Here is a 23,074-nt window from a genome sequence, read left to right as displayed (position 1 = left end):
GCCTCAAGCCATCTATATGCAAAGCAAAGTTTGCAGTCAGCACATACCAACAAAATTAGATAGACTTATTGGAAGGAAGCTAAATAATGCAAAACCTGGTTTGGTTTTAAGGAAAGAACTCATCAGTACTTGGGACAATATTCTGCTATAAAAACATGTATAAGGAATGTAATGGTATTTTCTGAAGTCTTAAAACTGATAGTTCTAATTATGTCCATACAATTTATATACCTTCAGAGTTCTGGGGGAAAAAAATCATCACACTGAAGGCCTCTAGAATGATTTTATTTTCTTTTTCTTCTGCATTAGTCTTTCTCAAGCACTCGTGCGACAAATCCCACAGTACTTCTGGCATTACAAAACTCAGGGACTATTTTATGTGACATAGATCACTTTGATGTCATAAAGCTCTTTGGGATTGGAATTGGAGAAAATAAAAAGAAAATATTGTTGATTAAAAAGCTCAGAATATTAGAGTATTTAAATTTTCAGACATCAGATACATCAGTACAATAATATAATGCAGTATGTTATTGTTGATTTTCCACTTATTCTAGAGCATCAAGCATTATTATGCTATTTAATTTTTGCCATTTTCACTTTTCAGTAGAATGAGCAAACTTAGTCTTCCAAAAAGTAGATTTCTTTCATAGGAAATTATTGTTTCCATTTATTAACTATATCTCATTTATGGCAAGTCAATATGTTCTCTTTCAATCAACCTGCACTGTTAGTTTCTTGAGACATCTGAACTTTAATATTATTCTATTCTCTTTTTTCAGTTATTTTCTGTTGGAATTGCACTGTAGCTATAGGAAGTTTAGAAAAAATAAGCTACCTATCTTTATGATTTTCTTTCAACTAAGTGAACTGAGCTATTAAGAGAGACAAAACTAGCTTTTTGGAACCTATCAACTTGATACAAAGATTTTACAATTATATCAGCAGAGCCAATGTTTTTTCACAAACAAACTTTTTCATAGTGTTTATATGGAAACACAGAAGTAAAATTCATACCATTACAGAGTATCTTCTTTCTAACAGAAAACAGAGGGCAATATCATTCCAGAATACTCCTGGTGGTGCAGACTCTATGTTTTGAGAATTTTGGCAATTTCCTGAGCTCAGGTTTGCATGCTAAAAGCTGAACTGCTAAACATTTTTGTATGCTAAGTAATAAACTTGAAGCATCAGCTGAACATTCTATCTAAGGAATGCAATATTCTCCAAATATTGAGTTTTCTAGCTAGTCAAATTAAAATGAGAATTTGTTTAAATTTTATTTATAAATATCAGTAAGTCATACCCAATGACAATTTTATGCACTGAGGTTATTCCAATTAGGTAGAGCATTGGTTACACCAAAAATTCTGCGGCCACTGAGGAGCATAAAGTGTTTAACAGGTCTATGTCAGATTTTAAGCTGAGCATGTGGTTTCATTCTATTAATGCTTAAAGCAAAGGATAAAAATTATAAAAAATCCTGCCAAAAGTTCAGAAACTTGTGACTTGGGAATGCCCTTCTCTTCAGTTTCAACAAGTGCTGAACACATCCTTTAAAAATCAGGCATAACCTGACAATATTTCATAATAAACTGAAACAGTAAATCACTGTTCATTGTCTTATTTTGGATCTGTTAATTTCCTTGTTTCTTTTGCACCATTCAAGAGTTCATGAACAAGAAATGAAAGGGTTGACTTCCCATCTTCTTCCAATAGTTTGTTTTTTCTGCCTTGTCATCAGAGAGCAAAACCCACATAAAACAAAAAAACCAAAACTGTAAGTCTATAGGTATCACAAAGGCAGTTGGGATTGGTGTTACAGAGAAGAGTGACTACAAGGGGGATAAAAGCAGATACTGATGTTTACAGGACAGAACCACAGCCTTCCTTTGATTCACAGTAGTTCACATCCACAGACCTATTTAAATTTCCAGGTCCAGTATCTGATGCTTAACTGGAAATTGAAATCCTGATACAAGAGAAAGGTGGAAAGTGAATACCCAGGAGTTGAAGTGTGAATGAGAAAAACAAGTGAAGCGGTAAAGCACATCCAGTTCATTGCCACCAACACCAGGGAAAATGTTTGAAAGGAAGAAGATCAGGAAAGTCCCCTTGCATCTTCTGCCACATTTTATATTTTCTGAACAAAATTTAAAATCCAACTTCCCTCCAAAATCCACCAATCCATCCACCACAAAACACCTTAACTTATATCTTCCAGAAAAAAAGACACAAATGACTGGAAGCTGGAGAAAAGACCTTCTCAAAGATATACTTCTGTAACTTCTAAAACTCGAATCTAAACTTACAAAATGAATAAAGCTACAATTAAAAGAAAAATGGCAGCTGAGGATGAAGAAAAGGCTGAGTGGTAACATAAACACTTGAGAGGAGTATATGGTGAAACAAAGTACAGATGGTTTTATGTTAGATCCCTTCCCTTTAGATCAGCTGAAGTTGAGTAACGTTTCAAATGTAGGATATTCACAATATTGTAATTTAAATTACAAGAGCAAGGAAACAAAATCTATACAGAATTACTTCTACTTAATAATAGAATATGTAAAGCTAAATTTTTTTCTAGTGTCAATTATACTGGCATGCTTGGTAGCAAATATTTTTAAATTAAATGAGCTTTTTCAACTTAAACAGTAACTGCAAGAGTGTAAGAAAATGCAGCCTTATAGGCTGTCATAAGAAATACCTTGAAGTTAGCACTTTATTTAATTATACAAATGTGTAATATGAAATCGATTTCTTGTGCACTGTATTAGTGCCTTGCTTATTGCAAAAATACTTTTGTATTGCTTTTGTCAACATAAATTAGACTTACACAATTTTTTCTAACACTCTTAAATTAAATTATGCGCTTCGCAAGTATAATATTAAACCAATGAATTAAGCTTCTAAATTCCATTAAATCATTTTATTTCCTTTATATTCTATAATGGAACCTTAAAAATCAAAATAGTTTTTAAAAGATACCTTCAATAAACAGCATCAAGAGCAACTGAGCTATCAATTTGAAATAAAAAAAAATTAAAAGGGGAAATTTGCATCCCATCTATAAAAACTTTACAATTTGCAGCAACTCTTTATTCATTAAAAATCAAACAGCAGAGAGAATGCTACCAGCAATTAATTTTCGGCACAGCTTGCATTATCATTTCAAGGTCAGGTTTCATTGGCCATGCCTCAGTGGGAGCTTGGTTTTGAGATCACTAAACACTGCTCGCAAGGGAAACATCATTAAATGTGTACTTGGAAAAGTGAAATTCCTTGCAATAGAAACGACTGAAAAACTCTGCTATCCTGCCTAGACCCTTTCACCCTCCAGAGAGAAACAGGTATCTTTCAGTAAGCATTCATGAGCTGCAAGAGATACCTGTGATGGAATACTTGAGTCTACCCTTAAAAACAGTTTGACCTTCTGACCACAGATCCGAAGATTGGTTCAGTTCTTATGACATCAGAGGAAAACACAAAACCAGTGACCAATACTTTCAGGAAGGATCAAAAGTAGGACACCTAAGAAGTAAATTATGCACCAAGGGTACTGGAGGGAGAAGAAAGAGCAGTGACTCTTGGGCCCTGCAGAGATCAGCAGCAATCCTGACAGACAAAATTACTTCACTGCATGCATCACTCAAGGAAGATCAATCTCTTCAATATCAGTGGTTGAGATACTCAAACTGCAAGTATAATTTCCATCTTCAACTGGAAAAACAAATCTTTCCATGATGCTTATAAATTTTTTCCAACTTTCAAAGTGCATTTATTTATAATTTATATTGCTTTCTTATCCTTATTTTCTCTGTACCCTTAATTTAATTTCTTGACACAACTTTTAAGATTAAGTAGTGCTTTCTCTCTCACCATAGGTCATTCTTACAATGCAGGGAGCTCCAAATAGTAAGGTGAATTCAGGTTGCTGCAGACATCCAGGTAGCTGTTATCATTTATGTACCCCTGTCATCTGACTGAGACAAAAAGACTACTGTGACAACAATGTAGAAAAATGTAATGAAAATAAGTGGCTGCTTCTTTGCAAATGATTCCTGGCAAGAACATACAGTTTTGTTTGTTTTTTCAAAATCAGAAAATACAACAGGTATGGATTTTTTTTGCCTTTGTATCTATTGTAATACACTGGGGGAGAAAAGAATATTTCTAACCATCTGCCTGGTTATTAAAGACACTAGAACAATTTACAGAAAAATGTTTCAGTATGTTGAAACCATTTTATTCTTTACAAAGCTATCAGAATATTTTTTTCTGAAATTGATACATATTTCAACACATCTATGTGTTTATGTGCATATACACAGTTTTAAATCTCAAAACAAAGGTTTCTCTATTTCTTTCAAATACTTTTTCAGAAAATACTGCCAGAAACACCTATGAGTGGTGATGGACATTTGCTAGCAATTTCTGGAAGCAATCAGGGACTGCAAGATTTCAATTCAGTGCTGCAGTCCAAACTAGTTAGATATTTTCCCGTCTTTGAACACAAAAGAGAATATCAGTCTGCCTTTTTTCTTTTTCTTTTTTCCTCTGTAAAGCAGCTAAGCAAGAAAGACTGATTTTTGAAGCATGTATTCCACCATGACTCATTCAGGAACTGTTTATGCTGGTTCTTCCATCTAGGCCATGAAAAATTTCACTGCAAAAGGTAGATGAGAAAACATATGATCCCTCATTGTTCCATGCTGTTCCTTGACCCCAGCCTTCAAGGATGCCTTGCCTACTCCTGCCTCTCAGCTACAGCAGTGCATGCCAGACTTTCAACAGCAGAAGTGCAGCAGGGATTTGCAAGGGACAGGCTGGTTCTCATGTCCTGCAGTGCCTCAATCTCTTCCCCAGCTTTACAGTACATTAGATCTCAACTGCTACATTGGTGTCTCACCACTTTCATATCTTCTGGTCCTTTAAACCCACAGGAGCCTGCACACTATGCATTTTTCCCAGTAGGACACGGGAAGCCAGGAACAGCCTCTGCAGGTTAGCAGCCTCACAGAGGAAGAAACAGAGTGCACCAACATCCAGGCAACATGAGCTGAATGGCATGGCTTAGAGGCAGCTGGGAGAGGGGAATGTCAGTAGCTATTGTGGTAGTAAAGTTTACCAACTAGTTCATTCCTAAGAAAATCTAAGATAGCAGAGACCATTTCAAGCCCTCTCTTGCTTTCCCCTACTTTTTATTTTAAAATAGGAAATGCTGTCCTCTTGCATAAGGACTAAATCTGTTTCTCTGTAGTACAGGATGGGGTGAAGGGGCTTTGGTAAGCAAATGCTGGCTTCACCACTTCTGGGATTTTCTCTGTCAGTGTGTAACTGTCAAGGGAGCAGCAGGATCCTTCAGAAAAACCAAAAGGCCTGAGGGCCAGCAGCTAGAGAGGATGAAGTCAGTTAACTCTTGGCACACACACAGCACTGCCACAAACACAAATCCAGAAGTTACAGAATGCTAGAAAGAAATGGATTTATAGATGCTCCATGAAGACCACAAAAACAGCAACAAAAGCGTCGGGATCAAGGAAAAGGACATCAATGTTGCAAGCCCTAAGGATAAGAAGCCACGGGGAAACAAACGTGGTCATGTCTGTCTTTCCATCCAAGTTCTTAAGTGGAAGGGGAAAGACATTAGATGACAAGCAAAATTTTGTAGCCTTCTCAAGAGTTGAAGGGCTACTTCTTCTAATGCAATTTAGCCCCCAAGACAAAGGTGAAGCTTGCTACAGAGAAAGCTTCTACACATGCAGGTTTAAGAAATGTCAGAGTAATGCTCCAAAATGTGCAAACTCAAGCAATTTAAGAGTTTGTATCTTTTATGCATTTTAAGGGAAATAATTCTCTTTTAAATGTCAAAACACATTTTTTATTAATTTTCTTTTTCTAGAACTGCCAGAAGAAACTTTCAAATGAAAGAACTTGAAGGGTCTTCATGTCTACTGTTGTTGTTTATAGCAAATTATATGCACAAAAGCTATATTGCAGTAAAAGAGCAAAATAAAGTATTTAAAAGTTAAGAAATCCCACCTTTGAGATATTAGTAACAACCTTCATTCAATTTCCTTATGCATATGCATTATATTATTATTGTCCTTGAGGAAAGATGGAAAAATCTGTACATAAAAATACAATGTCAACTAATGTAGGTGGCACAGGCTAAAAAAAATATATAAATACAACTACATTTTTTTTCCTGCACTCTTTGTATACAGTTTTTGAATAATCAAACTACATCGCAAAAGGCAAAGAATGTACCTTACTGACAGTTGTAGGCATAAGTAAGTGCTGCAGCACTGGTGTCTTGCTGTATGAGCCCTCCCACATATTTTGTACATAAAAGCACATGGTCCACCAGGCATTCGTCAGAGAACATCATGAAAGGTTTGCCTGGCCTGTAAGCTACTCATGTTTGCCAAATATGAGATTAATAATCTACCATGTGATCCAGAATATGGTAGGGCAATTTATCAGTTCTCTGTACTGATGCAGTCAGCTAAGGAAAAACTTACATGACTGCTTTAAAATTAGAAAAACAGAAACAGAAGCATAATAAATAGATATTGAGTTACTAAAAAAATTTCTATGAATATGCATAAGATATTGAGTATTTGAAATGTTCTTATATCTGACTCAGATCAAGTATTTGAAATTTTCAAATACTTCAGATATGGAATTAGTGGGTTGTCCATTATACCACAGAATAAGAAAAATTAGCAGGTTCCAGGATGGTACTGACAATGAAGGATGCTCTTTATTTTCCTCATTTTTATACATGATAATTTAATTTCTCCTTATAAGAGTTCTAACCATTGCAACACAGTATTTATCTACTCAGAACTAAAACAAGTTTACTATAAAATATATTTCACCAATGTGCACAATACCATAACGACAGTGAATATTGTAATTGGCAGGCAGAACCTGATTAATACAAAAGATGTAGAGACTATCAGCTACTGCAAGTACAGGCTCCCACTGAGAAAAAAACCAAAAAACAAAAGGAAGCACAAAATCCTGCCATAAAACCCAGCATGTGCTGGATTTCCACACTCCTGGGAAGACAGTGGAAAAAGAACAATTGTCTCTCTCCAAGGTATTATGGGAATTAGTACACAGCTAACAGGATACTCAGATCAAACTGGAAAGGGACTGCAAAAGAGGAACCAGTTTGAAGAACTGCTTGTGGTTTCACTGATTTCCTAACTGGCAATAACTTACAAGCTACAAGAAACAAAAACTTTCTCTTCAAGCATATCCTCGGCACCTCTGCAGCCAGCATCAAAGGAAACTGGATAACTATTTCCCCATTTCAGTCAGTGTACAAAGCCCATTCACTATACATCAGCTGAGCTTGAGCAGAGAAACAACTTGACAAGACAAGCTGAAGCAATATGTGTCAAAGAGATTGAATTCCAGTTTCATATTAGTACAGAAGAAGACAGTGCATGATTATTGCTTGGAGCGTGTGGTTGTTTAGGGGATAATGCTAGTACCTTAACACTGAGCAGTAATGGAAATTGTCTGTCTTGTTCTCATTCTTTCTGAGACAGTCACTTGTGATATGTCTTGTTACACTGCCAGGTCATTTCTCTCTTCAGGGTCCTTAAATATCACCTGTCCAAATTGACAATACATCTCTCCAATGATGGCATTATGCTTTGTCCCTTGCTAAATAGCTAGACACTCACTTTACCAAGGATGAAAAGTAACACTTTACTTGCAGAAATTAAAATATTAGAGGCTGGACACTGTATTAGAGCTCTGCTTCCCAATGCTGCCTCTCTGCAAGGATGCTCAGACCTCAGTACTGAGACATCTCAGTGTGTCCAGGCCCATGTCCTCCTTTATGCCGTTGTTTATCATAAAGGGGACTACTCCTAATGCTGTTAAATTCAAATACATTGACTGAATTCTTAAATTTTCAAACAACAAAATGTATACACAATGACTTTCATATGTTTTAAATGCGATTATGTTCACTGAGAGGAACTTCTATTACAGAAGCTGCAGTGCCTCCAGTACTGCTCTGTGCAGAAAACAACTCAGCAAAAAACAGACCTTTAGCACCAGAGACAAAAGAGTTTCTTCATGAGTTGTCAGCTCTATATTTAACCCCCACTACAAGTCCACATCAGATGGAGTAAGGCATAGCATGAAACACAGAAAGAAGGATGCTGAGAATAACAGTAGGATATTTAAAGGCAGATTTTGTGTAATTCAAGGCCGAAAAAACTTGGATTCCAAATACTACATAAATTTGGGGTTTTTTACGCAACTATTATTCTTTACTACAATTGCTGCATATTTGTTTCCTAGCCTGTGTTATGGTGTAGACAGGCAGAAAGAAGCCTGCCCATCATACCTCAGCACCTTACACAGACCTACCAGCACAGAATGGCTGCTCTTCAGAGATGGATAAAACACACATTGGCGCATGTGTCTACAGAGAGAATAATGTAAAGTGTCCAAGTGTTTTAAAACAACAAAATGCATAACAGGAGCATCTGATATTTTCTAGTTTAAGTCTGTCCACAAGGCAGACTTTCAGAGTGCCCTGTAAGATTATAGCTTCCACGGAACCTGCACCCCACGGGATGCAGCAGTCCAGCTGAAGCCTCAACCATGGGCCCACAACCTATCTAATTCTAACAGATCTTTAAATCACCAGGAGCCATCACAGAAATTATTGTACAGACTAAGAATTCCCACCTTAAACTTGCAAATCCTTTCTTAAACACAGAGACAGTAAGCTGATTTGTGAAAGCAATATTGAAGAGTGATAGCACTTTTTTCCCCACTGTGGGATCAGATCAAATTAACACAGGAGAAAAAACCCTACATTTGTGAACTACCTTTATTTAATGCACACGACAATGAGTAAATTCAGGACTAAATAATTCAAAGAAAGGCATAAACATCATGGTTTATTGATTTCTACTCAATTGTGTTGTTGTATGTATTTTTTGTCATTGTATAAAGTATGTGCATATGCTCTGATTAAGCCCCTCAGTTAAGTGACTATGAAAAATGTCTGCCATCTTAACTTGTTTTTCAAATACACGTTCCCCATCTTTTCCAAGTACTGCTAGGCAAGATAAGCCACATCTAAAAAACTTTTTACTTGTTTCTTTTCTGTAGAGGTTCTTATACTATATTCATCACCATATGAACTGCAAACCTACAAGCATATTATGCCATATGAATAATTTCTACAACATATTATTCATTCCCTCATCCACTGTTTAGGCAGAAGCACCCATATTTCCCTTAAACTTTTAAATTCTGTTTCAAGGCTGAAGGGAAGAAATAGCTGGGGCTGAAGGGGGAAGTATGGTTGCATTAAAAAAGGAACAAGAAAAACCAAACATGAAATGCTGAGCATCGGAAAAAGAAAACTTGGTAATGGCAACCTAAGAAATCATCGAGGTGAAGTGGCAGACACACACAGAAAAAAGAACATGCTTCACTGGCATGATCCTTAATTATGGCTATTCAGCTGATAACAGACAAGGGCTAAGCCAGAAACAAACCAAAACAACAACTTCAGGAATAAATTGACCTCCACTGATTTCAATATAGTATTTTTGTTGTATTCTTCCCACACTCCCCATCCCCCCCTTATTATACCAAACCAACACCAAAAGTCAGCTCTGCATGGACAAAGAGCTCTTGGTCACACTAATATAAACTCTCTTGCTCTTGTCTTAATACAGACACTACATCAGTGATAAAACTTATCACTGAATGAATAAAAATGTCACCCCTTACATATGAGCTTTATTGTATAAGACTCTCATCACAATATATTTAGCATTCAGACAGATAAATTCAAGATCTCATTGCAGCTAGCACAACAAAAGTAAGAAAAGTACTTGCTCAGAAAAAAAATAAAAATCATGTATGGTAAATAAATTTGAGAAAAATTGCTGGGGAAACATTCATAATCAACCCTGCTCTCCAAATAGCAATGAGACACCAAAGTGAACTTATTTGTCAAAGGTGATGCCAAAGGCCATAAACAGAGAGCAGGTTTCTTGAATTGCAGTTCTGCACTGTCTTCAAAGGTCATTACTTTAAGGAAACATGGTACAACTCAACTGGATTATTTATTTGTAATCATCTAAGCTACCACAGGTTGTGAACTGTGAATAGAGCACATCATATTCCCAGTGGGTGTTCATGCTCTGACATTTCAGCCTAATTGTTGGAGTCCATTTTGCAGACAAAAGAAGGTTCATTTTCAAATATATTTTCTCCAGTCCCTACCATTGAGCACAATTTCTCTAAAATAAAGGTAATAAACTGCAAAATATGTACTTATGCTACTGTAAGAGTATCTGAAATGTTTAATTATCTGGATGATAATTTAGCATGTTGTCTTTTCCAAGGGTAATGAAAAAGCTTTTAGCAATTAATGACCTGAAAAACAAAATGCATAAAATGAAATAGTTTCCAAAGGTAACCTGAAATGAAAAATAATAGTATACAAAGGAATAAAAGGCTTATGCAGTTGGAGATGTGAAACAAAGAAAATAAATTTCAACCCCCCCAAGGAATTACTGCCTAAATCATGTCTGTATCTCTAAACTCAATATTAATTCTGGTCACATCACATATAAACAACAAGATTTTGTTTCCAGATTTCAACTTTCTGCCAGATATTTTTTGTTTTGGTTTTCTAATCCTCCTGAAAACAAACTCTTGACAATTCCATACCTTTAATTCCATAGAACAGGATGCTACACAGATTTGGAGCGGGGTTGGAGAGATGGAGATAAATGACTTGGGTCAGAAGAAAACTAATTTGGTAAGCAATTTCAAGATTACACCTTCAAAAGCTTTAAAACATTCTTCAATGCTAAGGAAAGAGTGAGAAATTTTGCTGTGGTTTACAAGCCAAGGACTACAGGACCTCCTCTAGTTCCAGTGCCTAAGTCTCAGCCCTAATGGTCCATGACTCTCAGATCTCTTTTCCCTCTCTGTACATAAAGCCTACTTTGTTTTTACTGCACCGAAAATGTTGTACTTGAAACATAGATAAGATTCAGCCAATTCAAACCACTGTAAATTAGAACTCAAGTATTTTTTCAAGTGGCCTTTTTTCTACCAGTTTCATAATATTATGTAATTTGCCAACTTTATCATAGTTACATTTTCGTTATAAATTACATGGAACTGCTCCTGATAGGGCAAAACCAGAAATGCTTATTCAATTAATCCATAAAACCAGTTTTAGATAGATAAGCCAGTTCTTCTCTATTTGAGTTGATTTTATTCTGGTTTCTTAATCAAAATGCCTTATATCAAATTAAATGCATTAGAGAAAAACAATATCAGCTTTATTAACCAAATCTGTAATTTAATTTTTTAAAAATCAAGTTATTCTGACAAGAGCATTCTATAAATCTGTTGACTGTCACTAATTATATTACTTCCTTAATTCTTCATTAATCAAGCTTGGTATTGGCTGTTTCATTATTCTATTCAGAATTAAAGTCAAGATGACAAGTTTTTAATTAGGTGAACCTAAGCCTTCAGTATTTTTAATGTTTGTTTTTCAAGAGATTTGGAGCTTTCTAGGACTGCTCCAGATGTTTATTTGAAAACAGCAAACAAAACCAGGTAACATTAAGAGCCTTGACAAGTCATTTTTAGGTTTCTGGACCTACTGATCACCTGAGGTGTAACTTGACATCAACTGCTGCTTAATATGCTCCTCAACTCATTGTTAAAATGGAGGCTATTTCATTATCATTCCATACAAAAGCATCACATGGTCCATTCTCCCTCTCAGCACCAGCAGGAGGATTTACTGAGAAATAAAGTGAGGAGAGTGAAATTCACTCAGTTCTGCTTCATGCAGTCTAGGTTCAAATTAGGTAAAAAGAATTATGCTGCTCACTATTAAAATTAAACAAAGTTAAAAAAATAAAAAAGCAAGCAAGAATTAAATAAAAATCAAATATTTCTCTAGCAGAAGAAAGCCCAAAGAATTGATGCCTGTAAGAACCAGGGCTTTTGGGAAGAATGACATGATATCTCTTTGTAATGGCTTTGGAGAGAGGGGGGACAGGAAAAATATTGAATGCATTTGGTAAATCTCTTCAACGTCCCCTGCCACAGCACAGGCTGCTGGTACTGCTTTCCTCTTCCACCCTTCCACTCCTGCAACTCACAGCCCTCCATATCTAATCCACACTACTCTGCCAAAAATGCCAAAATAGCTGAAAAATTAGTATGCTTCCAAAACATTTTAGTGCTGCAATGATCAGAGTAACTAAAAAAACCTTATTAAAAATTTCCCTGATTAATTTTTAATCGACTGATAAATGAAAATACAATAAAAGCCAGTCTCATAAACGTTTGTTTTATTTACGTACTTACCACCTCTCAAACACTATAAAATTAATATTGTATTCCTGAACAGTTGAGAGACCTTAATTATGAAACCAAACTAAAGCATCAAGCACACTAATCAATCATGCTAAAAAAATATTTTTATTTCAGCTGAAATTAAAAGTAGAAGTCACAGTTCAAAAACAGAAATGCAGTCTTCTAAAAGGGAAAGATTATCTCAACCTGCAGCCATGTTTTTAAGAAGCAGACATAGACCAAAAATCTGTTAACATCAGTTCCCCAACTTTGCAGAAGCTCTAATCAGGCTATGAGTTATCTGGCCTGGGTGCACCCACAGCACTTTCAAGTGCTGCAATATGAATTATTGCCCACATCCATTCTTTTACAGCTGGAATGGGCACTGTGGATTAATGTACTGCAATATATTTTCTTGCCACAGACAGTGCTCCTCTCAGAAGTGTGATCTATTGACTAGTTACATGCACTTTGGATAAATCATGGCTGTCTCAGTGCCGTGGCAGGCTCTGCTCTGGGAAAAGCCACCAAACAAACCAAGGTGAGGCAAGAGATGGAGAAATTGCTTGAGAGACAGGGGAGCTCTGTCTGGTGATGGGAGCTGCTCCTTTTCCTCCCCCTGCCTCTACCACAACAGTGAAGGGGTATCCTGACCTCGTGTCCTTCACCAAAAAGAGAGGCAGTAACTTTAACCAAAGCCTTTGCACCAAACCCTTGACTAACCAGTAGGTCAAGTGCCAATGACCACAACCATGTCTTGCTGCAGGTTACTCATCCCTCCCTGCCCACTGCTAGACTTCAAAAAGAAGGCAGAAGAGGCCACTGCACACAACAGAGGCTTTGAATTGTGGGTGGCCATGCTAGAGGAGTCCCCCTACCCAGGTCTGCTATACTAACTCTAAGTGAAGAGCATCAGAGTGATTTACTGCTGAATATGATACTATACTATAAAAAAAATAGCCATGAACAGAATTCTTCCCAAAAATGAAGCATGAGACAATTGAGGGAGCCTATGCCTTGTGTAACACGGCACTCACAATGTTGCAGGAAGAAAGTTTCCAGTTAGTGCAGAGGGAATTCACAGCTGCAAGTACCATATAAATGATACCAAGCAAGGCTGAATACAGCAAACAAAAAAAGTTGGAAACTAATTTAGGGGAAGTCAGTGTCTGAACTTGCAGTTTACTGCCAATTCAACTGAGTCATCAGCATTGCACTCCTTTGAACTAGATGATACCATGCTTAATTTACACAATCTGACACAAACTTGGCTGAGCAGTTTGCCTGGTCTCTTGCTAGGTAAGTCAGATGCACTACAGTCCTTTCTTATGGATATAAGCATCATTAGGATTCTATATGTGGGATGGGTATCTCAGCAGTGGCAAGCAGCACAATAAGCAGAGCATAGTTGCTGGTGCCAGATGGTCCAAATCAGATGGCTCTTCTACAGCATGCCTTCTTAATAACAATTCTAGTATTCAATCTTAATGGGAATATGATGAAGTTCCTCAGCCCAGACTTTGTCCATTGTTTTTATATCTCCCTGCTCCACCTCCCCAAATACAACCCGGTTGGTAAACCTATATGGAACAAGACTGGTACATTTGGAATCTGATAGCAAGATCTTAAATGGTTCCAATTGCTACCTGGCCAAAAGCCCAGAAACAGTCACAAGTGCCAAAAACATTAGTAAAAACAACAGCAACTTATAAATATTGGTGTAATGAGGGTTCTTCTGGAACGACGAATGTAAAATAATTTTTAAAATACCATATTAATTCAGTTTCAAGTTGTTCATCTTTAGTTTATCTTTAAAATGCATTCAAACCATAACCAACAAAAATATGAGCAATAAAAACAGGCAATTTAAGCACTCAAAATGTATTCACATTGTCCTTGAAGCTATAGTCTAAGCCCATAATAATATCTACTTTGAGGGAAATAAGATAAAAATTTTACTTGAAATACAAAGAGACCCGTTTTTCTGTAAAGGTAAGAATTTCTCTCTGTCACCATTAAAAAAAAAGTTGAAAATTATGCACTTATTGTATTTTTATTAGATTTTAAACTTTTAACCAATGGCAGTTGCACTACTGCAAGGGACACCAATGAAGAGCACAGCTTATCTGTTCAGTGCTGTATATTCCAGGAGCCTCCCATGATGTTGACTCTACCCAATTTTATAAACACATTGCCTCATATTCCAATATCCTAAATTCTCTTGTACAGCACACTGCAAAGCCTACAAAACCAAGTCCTCAGCCTGAACCCTCAGCCTTGGCTCTGCCAGAGTAAAAGGCAACAAAAACAGAGTGAAGTAGCACTGTACACATCCCACATAAGCACATCCAGATTCCATACTACAATGTCCCTCTCACTCCCCTCCTTTTAAAAATAATGTACAATTTTTATGTAACCACAACAACAATATTAGTTCTCCAGATGGCCGTGCAGGGTCACCTTCTCAATGGCAACCTCTCTGGGGTCCCTCTGTTATAAATCCCAAGACAATGATCAAAAGCCTTTGAGCTTCCTTTTGTTTTCCAATATTTTTCCATGCTTTGCTTTTTTTGTTTGTTAGAGGAGAACTCAGCAGTATCTTGCACACTGTGTATATTGTTTTTGAAATTAATACATGTAGAAACTGTACACAAACATTCTGCACTGGAAAAGGCAGCAGAAAGCAGCCCAGCTCCCAAGCCTTCAACTGCAGGTGTTCATGTGCCAGAATTGCATCGCTGAACCAGCATCTCCTGCTCAGGTGCCTTGAGGCCGACTCTTACCAATAGCAGGTCTCTGTGCTGGATAAAGATTTTGAACAATGAAATAACAATAATGACAATAGTAATAATAATAATATCATTGATAAATATTTTTCCTTTCTCAGCTCTGCTAGAGCTATAAAGCTTCCCCTCTGTCCCTACTCATCTCATTATCAAGACCAAAAAAAATGAAAACACACAGCACTGTTTCCTCCAACTGTTTTACAGTTCTTCATGTTTTTCTGAAAAATCACACCTTGTGCTGAACTTCAGTAAAGTAGGAGCAAGCAATTCCACTGTGTACATATATTAAGCTCTGGACAGGCTGAACTATTGACCTTCTTTGCCTCCAAAATATCAGTTAATCATAAAACTGAGCTGTGAGCTGTTACTTAGAAGCAGCAGCCAACATTAAGAGAACAACTTCTAATTTAGAGTTGAAAAAGAGGGTAAGCGGACAATTTTAGATTATCACATATTTCCTACACCCTGCCCCTCTCCCCCTACCCCCTCAAGGGAAGACAGGCAATAACAACTCAGGAGATACCCGGAAGGACAACACACCCCACAGCCACAGAAAAAGTCTTAAGGATTGCTTCTGGTTAAAGTGTTACTCTCTGCCTTTTGTGTTGGTGTTAGAATCCTGGAGAAGTGAATAATCTGAGCAATGACCCCAGGCAAGAGGCGAAGTCAGAATGAAATAAAGCTCAGGTGCCCTTTGAGGACCAAGGGGGAGGCAGTATCTTTCAGCATCAGCACCTGAGAACACAATGCCTTGGTCATACCATCATGGGTGGTGCTTAAAAGAGGAAATGACAAAGCACGCACCTGGCTCTCACAGAGGGTAATGTAAGAAAATAGTGTTTTGCTTCAGATGTTTCAGGCTTCAGCCGTTTAAAACCACTCAGTGGTTTCACATATTTGATTGCTCAGCACTATCCTTAATCACAGACTGATAAAACAACGCATCTAACAAAATGCTTTTGCTTCAGCACAGGAAAGATTACCTGGGAAATGCCATGCAGACAAACAGGCTGTCAGAGGACTTAACTAGTGGAAGAATTATCCCTTCATTAAAGAACAATTTTGTTTAGCATTAGTGGAAACATTTAGTAAATGAGTCACCAGACACTAGTTTTGCTATGAGGAAGACAGAAAATGATCTAAATACCTAATAATAAAAGTGCACATATGACAATGAGTTAAGTACGATCATCACTCAAATCACTAAGGAGTAGAATGCATCTCCAGCAAAGCAGAGGACAACTGATCAATAATATGTTATTAAGAAATAGTATGAAATTATAAATACTGAATGAATTATGGGGAAAAGGTATTTTAAACTTCATTTGAAAACAACATTGATATTTGCTTAAGCATTAAACAGAGAGCAGAATAAGAGCTTATTCTCATTATTTTTTCAGTGAGTTTCCTGTTGCTGCTTGGAATGTAAACTTCAATCCTTACAATCTCATCAAATCAACATTCACTAATGCACACTTTTTAATCTGTATAGAAAGCAGTCAAACTTCATGTTAAAAATTCATTTCTTTTCCACCATTCCATCTGATACTGAGCAGATAATCAATTATAACTTATTTCAGAATTTGAACTAGCGTGAGTAAAACTCATGGAAAGAAAAAATTGACAAAGAGCACTGACAGAAAAGAGAGTATCTGTCTGAAAAATAAGTGAGCTTGTCAGAAATGAGAATTAGGAATAATTGAAGAAACTCCAGAAAGAAGATATTGCTGTAGAGATGTCATCTAATACAGCACAGCAAATCACCTGCCAGTCACTGGTACAATACCAGCAGCAGCAAATACTGCAGGGTGAGATATTCCATTATTACCTTTGCCTTTTTTATAAATCTTTGCTTTGGAAGAGACTAATTTTGATGTTTATAATTTGCCTTTTAAAAGCAAAATATTAGTATATTCAACGAAAAAAATTATATTGACAAGGACCTGGAGTTATCTATCAGAAGCCTTGGGAGAACACTGCAGAAAAGGAAGGTCTGTCTCATTTTCCAGACAGGTGAGGAGGCAGCAAGGCGTTCAATCTGGCTCTGTCCCTGACTCATCCCTGATGATGTGCACAATATTTCAGTCTTCACAAACCCTTGTTGACACACCTTCTTCTAGCTGAAACTAGCTAGTAGTAACAATTATTTGCCTTCACTTAATGAAATAGGAAGAATCAGTCTGTTTACTGTTAACCTGTTTCCTGCAAGGTAAACAGCTTAAATTTTTATTATTAAAATTATGCACATTGTCACAGAAAGTTCAGAATTTTCTTCTCAAGTATTTTTTTTATCTGCTTAATTTCATAGTGGATTAAATCGAGTTGAATTTTTTTCTTAAACCAGATTAGATTTTGGAGCCTTACATGTGAGTGTTATGTTAAAAAAAAATTAAATATAAAAACACACCCACAATAACATGATTTCCCCCATGAGGTTTCTAAAAATACGTCACATAATTACTTCCTTTCCCACAAAAAATCTTTACTCTGTCACAGCCTGGGTAAATTAAATTACATTTCTTCAAGCGCTATGAAAACAACCTGAACATTTCAATTTGCTAGTATCGGCTCAGCCTCTTTAAAACAGAAGCAGTTTTCCAATTCCTACTTTTTCAGAATGTCTAAGCCAATTCTGTGCAATAAACCAATACTTTAACCTTACTTAGATCTCAAAGACCGACACCTTAACTGAGATAGACACGTAGATCTTTCTACTTCACTGGAAAGACAGACTAAATTATAAATACAATCACAAACTCCAAAAGGTGCCTTCAGCTAGGTCTTACTCCAGCTTCATGTATCAGCTTCTGACAGTACTGTGAGCAACTTTAAAAAAGATCCTCTAATTTTCTGGAATTCATACCCACTGATCTAGTCTGCTAGAATTCCTAGCTTCTGGTCCAGACCCTGACACTCTTCTTTAAGTAAACAAAGTGAGTGTTCATCCATCAGAGATCTGTCTTCAACTTGCGAAAAAAACTATTTATACTTCTGATTCACATGTGCACATATATATATGACAAATGGAAACCTGAGACTCCATCTTGTCCTTCTGATTACTTTAATGCAATTGTGAATAGATGGTTATCAACACTCTTTGCTAAATCAAATACTGTGCCAACTTTAAAATATTGTCAGGCCCTAGAAGTCCTGAGACTAGGAGGGAAAACCCCACAATTTAATTTATGCTTATTTTCCTCACAGTCTGAGATCCAAATCTATAATTTTTCTCCCCTGAAACTATGAGACATAGTTATTATCTTTTTCCTTGTGAAAGCTGAGATTAAAATAACTTTAAGTAGCTTTAGAAGGAACAGCATATAACACAAGTTGACAGTGTTTAATCTTCTTGGTGCTGGCCACGTAGGGGCATTCTGAGAAACAGGAAACAAACTGCAGGGCTCATGATTTTGGTAATAGAAGCCAAAAATGGAGAAAACGCTCTATTTGTATTTTCAATTGTATTCTACAATTTACAGAATCATAGAATATCCTGAGTTGGAAGGGTCCCATAATAACCTGGTCCTACTCCCAGGCCTGCACAGGAAAGCCCCAAGAGTCACCATGAGCCTGAGAGTGTTGTCCAAACACTTCTTGAACTCTGGCAGGCTTGCTGCTGTGACCACTTCACTGGGGAGCAGTCATAGCTGGAGATTTTAGTATTTGTATTTTAGTTCTTCTAATTCAGGAGATTCTGTCAGGCTGTATGTAACTGCTTGGGAAAAGACAAATTATGCAGAAGTACACTACATTTTTTCCCCCCACAATTCTATTTCTAAAACATATCCTTGTTCCCATGCAGTTTGCTTTATGTGCAAGTTTGCTTAAAATGTAATTGAAAATACAAAGGTGAAGAAACAAGGAGGCCAGGACTTTCCAGAAATCAAGAGGTCTCTTTCCTTACGTGACGAGATGCAAACTGTTTTCTTAGATTTCCAACTTCTCGCTTCCTAATCTACCCTCCAAGGGTTAGCAACCTAGAACAATGACCAGGCAAAGTAAAGGACACAGAAAATCCTTACTGATCCAGAAACTTGGGGATCCTGTGGGTGTGAAGGGAATCCTTAAGTCCTGATACAAGTTAATTGGAGCCAACAGGCCTGCCAATCAATTCAACCATAAAGTAAACAGCTTTGAGTTTTTTGGTAATTTTTCCAGAGCAACACTCACCAGCACACTTGGTCCTGGTGATGAGTGGTGGTCCTGGCTGCCCCGTGCCACCTTCACCCGGGCGTGTGAGCAGGACCCGAATCTCATATTCGGTGTCAGGGTCCAGGTGCCAGAGCTTGTACGTTGGTGCATTGACAGCGTGGGTCTCGGTCCAAGTCCCAGATGTCATCCTGTACTCCACTTCTTTCAGGATAATGGGGCCATCCCCAATGATGGAGTTGGCATTCAGCTGGATGAGCAAGTACGTGGGCCCAACGCCCAGCAGCTGTGGGGGTGCTATTGGGCGAGGCGGCTCTGCAGGGGAGACAAAAGATAAGGCAGCGATAAAACAAAAGCTGGAAAACCCACTAAGAGGAGGGGTCTCTACACAGGGAGTTGTCAGAGTTTGGTCAGCAAGCATTCCAAACCACAGAAAGAAATTCTAACTGACATGAGTGAAGAAGAGCTGAGGAGAATTTCAGCTGATGGAAGTGAGTGGCGCACTAATGGCATCTGCTCAATGCTGTGTTTTCCTTTTAAAAATCTCAGCTAGAGACCACAAAATCCTGTCTGATTTATATATTGCTGCTGCTTGAGATTTTTTTTTCGGAACAAAACTATGCTCATTTATATAATTTACCAATAATTTGAAATTTTCTTTTATTGACTGAAGCCACATTTGCACTTTCCTTATAGAAAGAGCTGCAAGAAATGATACACTACCCCTGCACAGAATATTCTTAAAAATGAATATCACTGCAGTTAATCTGAAACCCATTGGATGCAGTTAGGGAAAAGGATACAGATGCTTATTACAGGCATTCAGAATACTCAGAACTGAGCAAAGCTGCCAGGAGAATGACAAAATAAAGACATATGGCAACAACATATTTTATTCTTTAGTAAGTTACTACAGATTTTGCAACTTGAACAATAGGACGTGTGTTGCCTTTTGTCATCCCCTCTTCTCATCAGCTTCTGCCTGCCTACGTATTTCAATGCAGCTGCAAAGTGAAAAAGGTAATGACAGACCAAACAGAAAGAGGTGGTCCCCCCCACCCTGAGAAATGTTAACATAGAAAGATTGCCTCAGCATGATTTATTTTAAGAAACAATCACAGGCAACACGTATTTTTCTAATAAAATGAATTCACTGATAAACAAGGAAGGTTCATTTTCATTCCAGATGGCTCATATTTCAGCTAATTTGTTTCAGTTAATTAGGCAACAATGCTAAATTCAGTGCACACAGGGGTTCACATAGCAGCCATGCAGAACTAACAAATCAGCAACTCTAAGCAGGTAGAGGAGATCTCATGGCCAGTACATTAAAAATAACTTTTAACCCCAGACCGCAAGGTTTCCCTAGCAGGGGACCCTTACATTCTACACGACAGAAGTTAAGACACAAATGCATCGCACGTATTCTGCCTCCCAGGGATGATGCCACCAGTGTCAATGACAGAACACGTGGTGGGGAGTGGTGGACCTCCTTTGACATCCCATCCTCCCTGCATGATGAAGTTCAGCCCCTGGTTCTGCCTGCTTCCCTTCCAGGTACCACAGCTTGCTCCAAGCAGTATATTTACCAGCTCTATAAGCAACCCAGTTTCCCAGATTTTGGCACATATCTTGAGGACCTTTTTCTAAATCAGCTGCTTCTCAAACCACTCAGTTTGGAGACCAGGGAATCTGTAGCCATGCCATAGAGGGACCTGATTTTTTCCCCCCAGAGTGAAAGGTGAGCACTCCAAGGTGTTTCTGTTTCTGCTTCAGGATATATAAAACCATAAAAAGTACCTCAATTAATTATTAACCTTTTACCCTTCTTTGGCAATGTATGTGCTTATGAATTGATTTAGATCCCTACCTGCATCAAAGATCAGAAATGCAACTGGCCATAATGAGGGCAGTTTATTTGCTGTGGAGCTAACATATTAAATGTCCAACTAATGTATTCTAAGGTCAGTGTATATTACAACAGAAAACATCATCATTGATGAGCATGATGCACTACCAACTCCAAGTTATAAACTTCTAAAACATATGGCTATGTTTAGAAGTATACACTTTGATTAAGAGCTGGATTATCACAAATAAAACCTCTCATTAATGAGGGTATTGCCTATTAAGTTTTTATGTTAAGAAGTAAAGCACATTCTTATATTAGCATACGCATTTTGTTTTTAAGCTCTTGAGGCCAAGGAGACTTATTTATAAAGTCTCTCCCAGTTCCAATAAATTATGCATGAATTTTAATCAGTTAGCAAATGAACAAGTAATTGTTCTGCAGCATTATTAATATTCTTCATAATATAATATACTATCAGAACCAGAGGTGAGGTGCAAGCAGAAATCCCAAAAGTACACTAAGTATCAACTGAAGCATGCAATCCCAATATACCAGGATAAACTTTTCTGATGTTACCCAATTAGCTTTCTATTAATTATTCCCATTCATTATTCTATAACCACATCTCCAATTATAATTTGAAATCACAATTTCCTTTTGTATATACAGCAACCTGAAACTTTTACAGTTTAAAAATTGCCATTGATAGCTAAAAAAGATAGAACAAAGCCATTATTAATGTTTTGGTTGCCATTCCCATATAAAATACCACACATATCAACAATACTTTTCTTTCAGTGAGTTTTAAAACATAATTTAAATCCTTCAAGGAAGTATATGTTGCTGGCTTTTTTTACCCTAGCAATCTGGGTCTACCTGTAGTAAATAATCCAGTTTCAGAGTGCCCTGAGAAGACAGCCTGCCAAAAAATGAAAAACCTCTTACATGAGGCATGAAAAATAAAAGGAGATGCATGAAAAAGTACCCTAAAGAAAATCACCCTCTCAGAAGTTTGTTCTGGCTTATAAACAACATAAAAACTCAGCTTCAGCCCGGCCAGGTGATGGTTTAGATGTTCAGAGCCTGGATTAGAGGTAGAATTACAGGAAGTTAAGGGTCACCAGGTGCCCACCACAGCACCTTTCCTCCTCCCTGGCCCTGTCAGTATGCTGCAATGCAGGTGGTCCCTACTCAGATGCATTTTGTGGCTTCCAGTCACCCAGACCCAAAGCCAGGTGAGGCAGCACAGTGATGTCCCTCCACACTCTGCCTGCCTTGATCATTCCAACCCAACAGGAGAGCTGTGCCCTTTATTTCTGCCAAAAAGAACCGACCTTCCTCAATTACTATGAGGAGATATGGCTAAGGCATACAGTATACTCAGCAATCAATTTTCCTTTCCTTAGCCATGAACTCTCTGTGAAAAGCCATAAGGTTCTAAACCATAACTTATGGGAAAATATTTCAATCCATAGATGGTTTAACTTATCAGTAGAATCACAGTTTTAATAGGCATTTAAGATACACTAAAAAGTTTGATCAAAGACACTACAATGGTGAGTTTCATTTCTTCCTTTGCTAAGCACAAAATTTAAGATTCCTTATCCAATGTAACCAGCTTAATTACCCACTCATTTTCTGACTATATTTTTAGCCAGTGTATAAAGGTGTTAAATCTGATTATATCCTTCTAGTTTTCACGGCCACTAACATCACAGAAAGACTATATTAAAAGACCACTTGTACATCTGCAAGATATTAAATAAATGAAAGTGTTTTCATGCATAGCATGCTGCAGTATTTGGTCAGCTCTGGTTTTGACATAAAATGCCCACAGCTAAGGTAATAAAAAAATTAAGACTGACATTTCATCAGTACTAAGTTCTCATTCTGCTGAACT

General features: G+C 37.3%; 1 protein-coding gene across 4 annotated transcripts in view; it reads right to left on the bottom strand.

The window, feature by feature from the left end:
* Window positions 1-23,074, bottom strand: part of PTPRK (protein tyrosine phosphatase receptor type K) — a 304,874-nt gene that overhangs the window by 148,719 nt on the left and 133,081 nt on the right. For all 4 annotated transcript variants that reach the window (XM_030944646.1, XM_030944647.1, XM_030944648.1 and 1 more), the window contains exon 7: window positions 19,344-19,637. In XM_030944646.1, the coding sequence (XP_030800506.1) occupies window positions 19,344-19,637 (294 nt within the window). The remainder of the gene's footprint in view (window positions 1-19,343; window positions 19,638-23,074) is intronic.

This window comes from Camarhynchus parvulus, chromosome 3 (genome assembly GCF_901933205.1).
Source record: "Camarhynchus parvulus chromosome 3, STF_HiC, whole genome shotgun sequence".
Classification (NCBI taxonomy): domain Eukaryota; kingdom Metazoa; phylum Chordata; class Aves; order Passeriformes; family Thraupidae; genus Camarhynchus; species Camarhynchus parvulus.
Note: the sequence above shows the minus strand (reverse complement) of the source record. Positions and strands in the feature narration are given on the sequence as shown.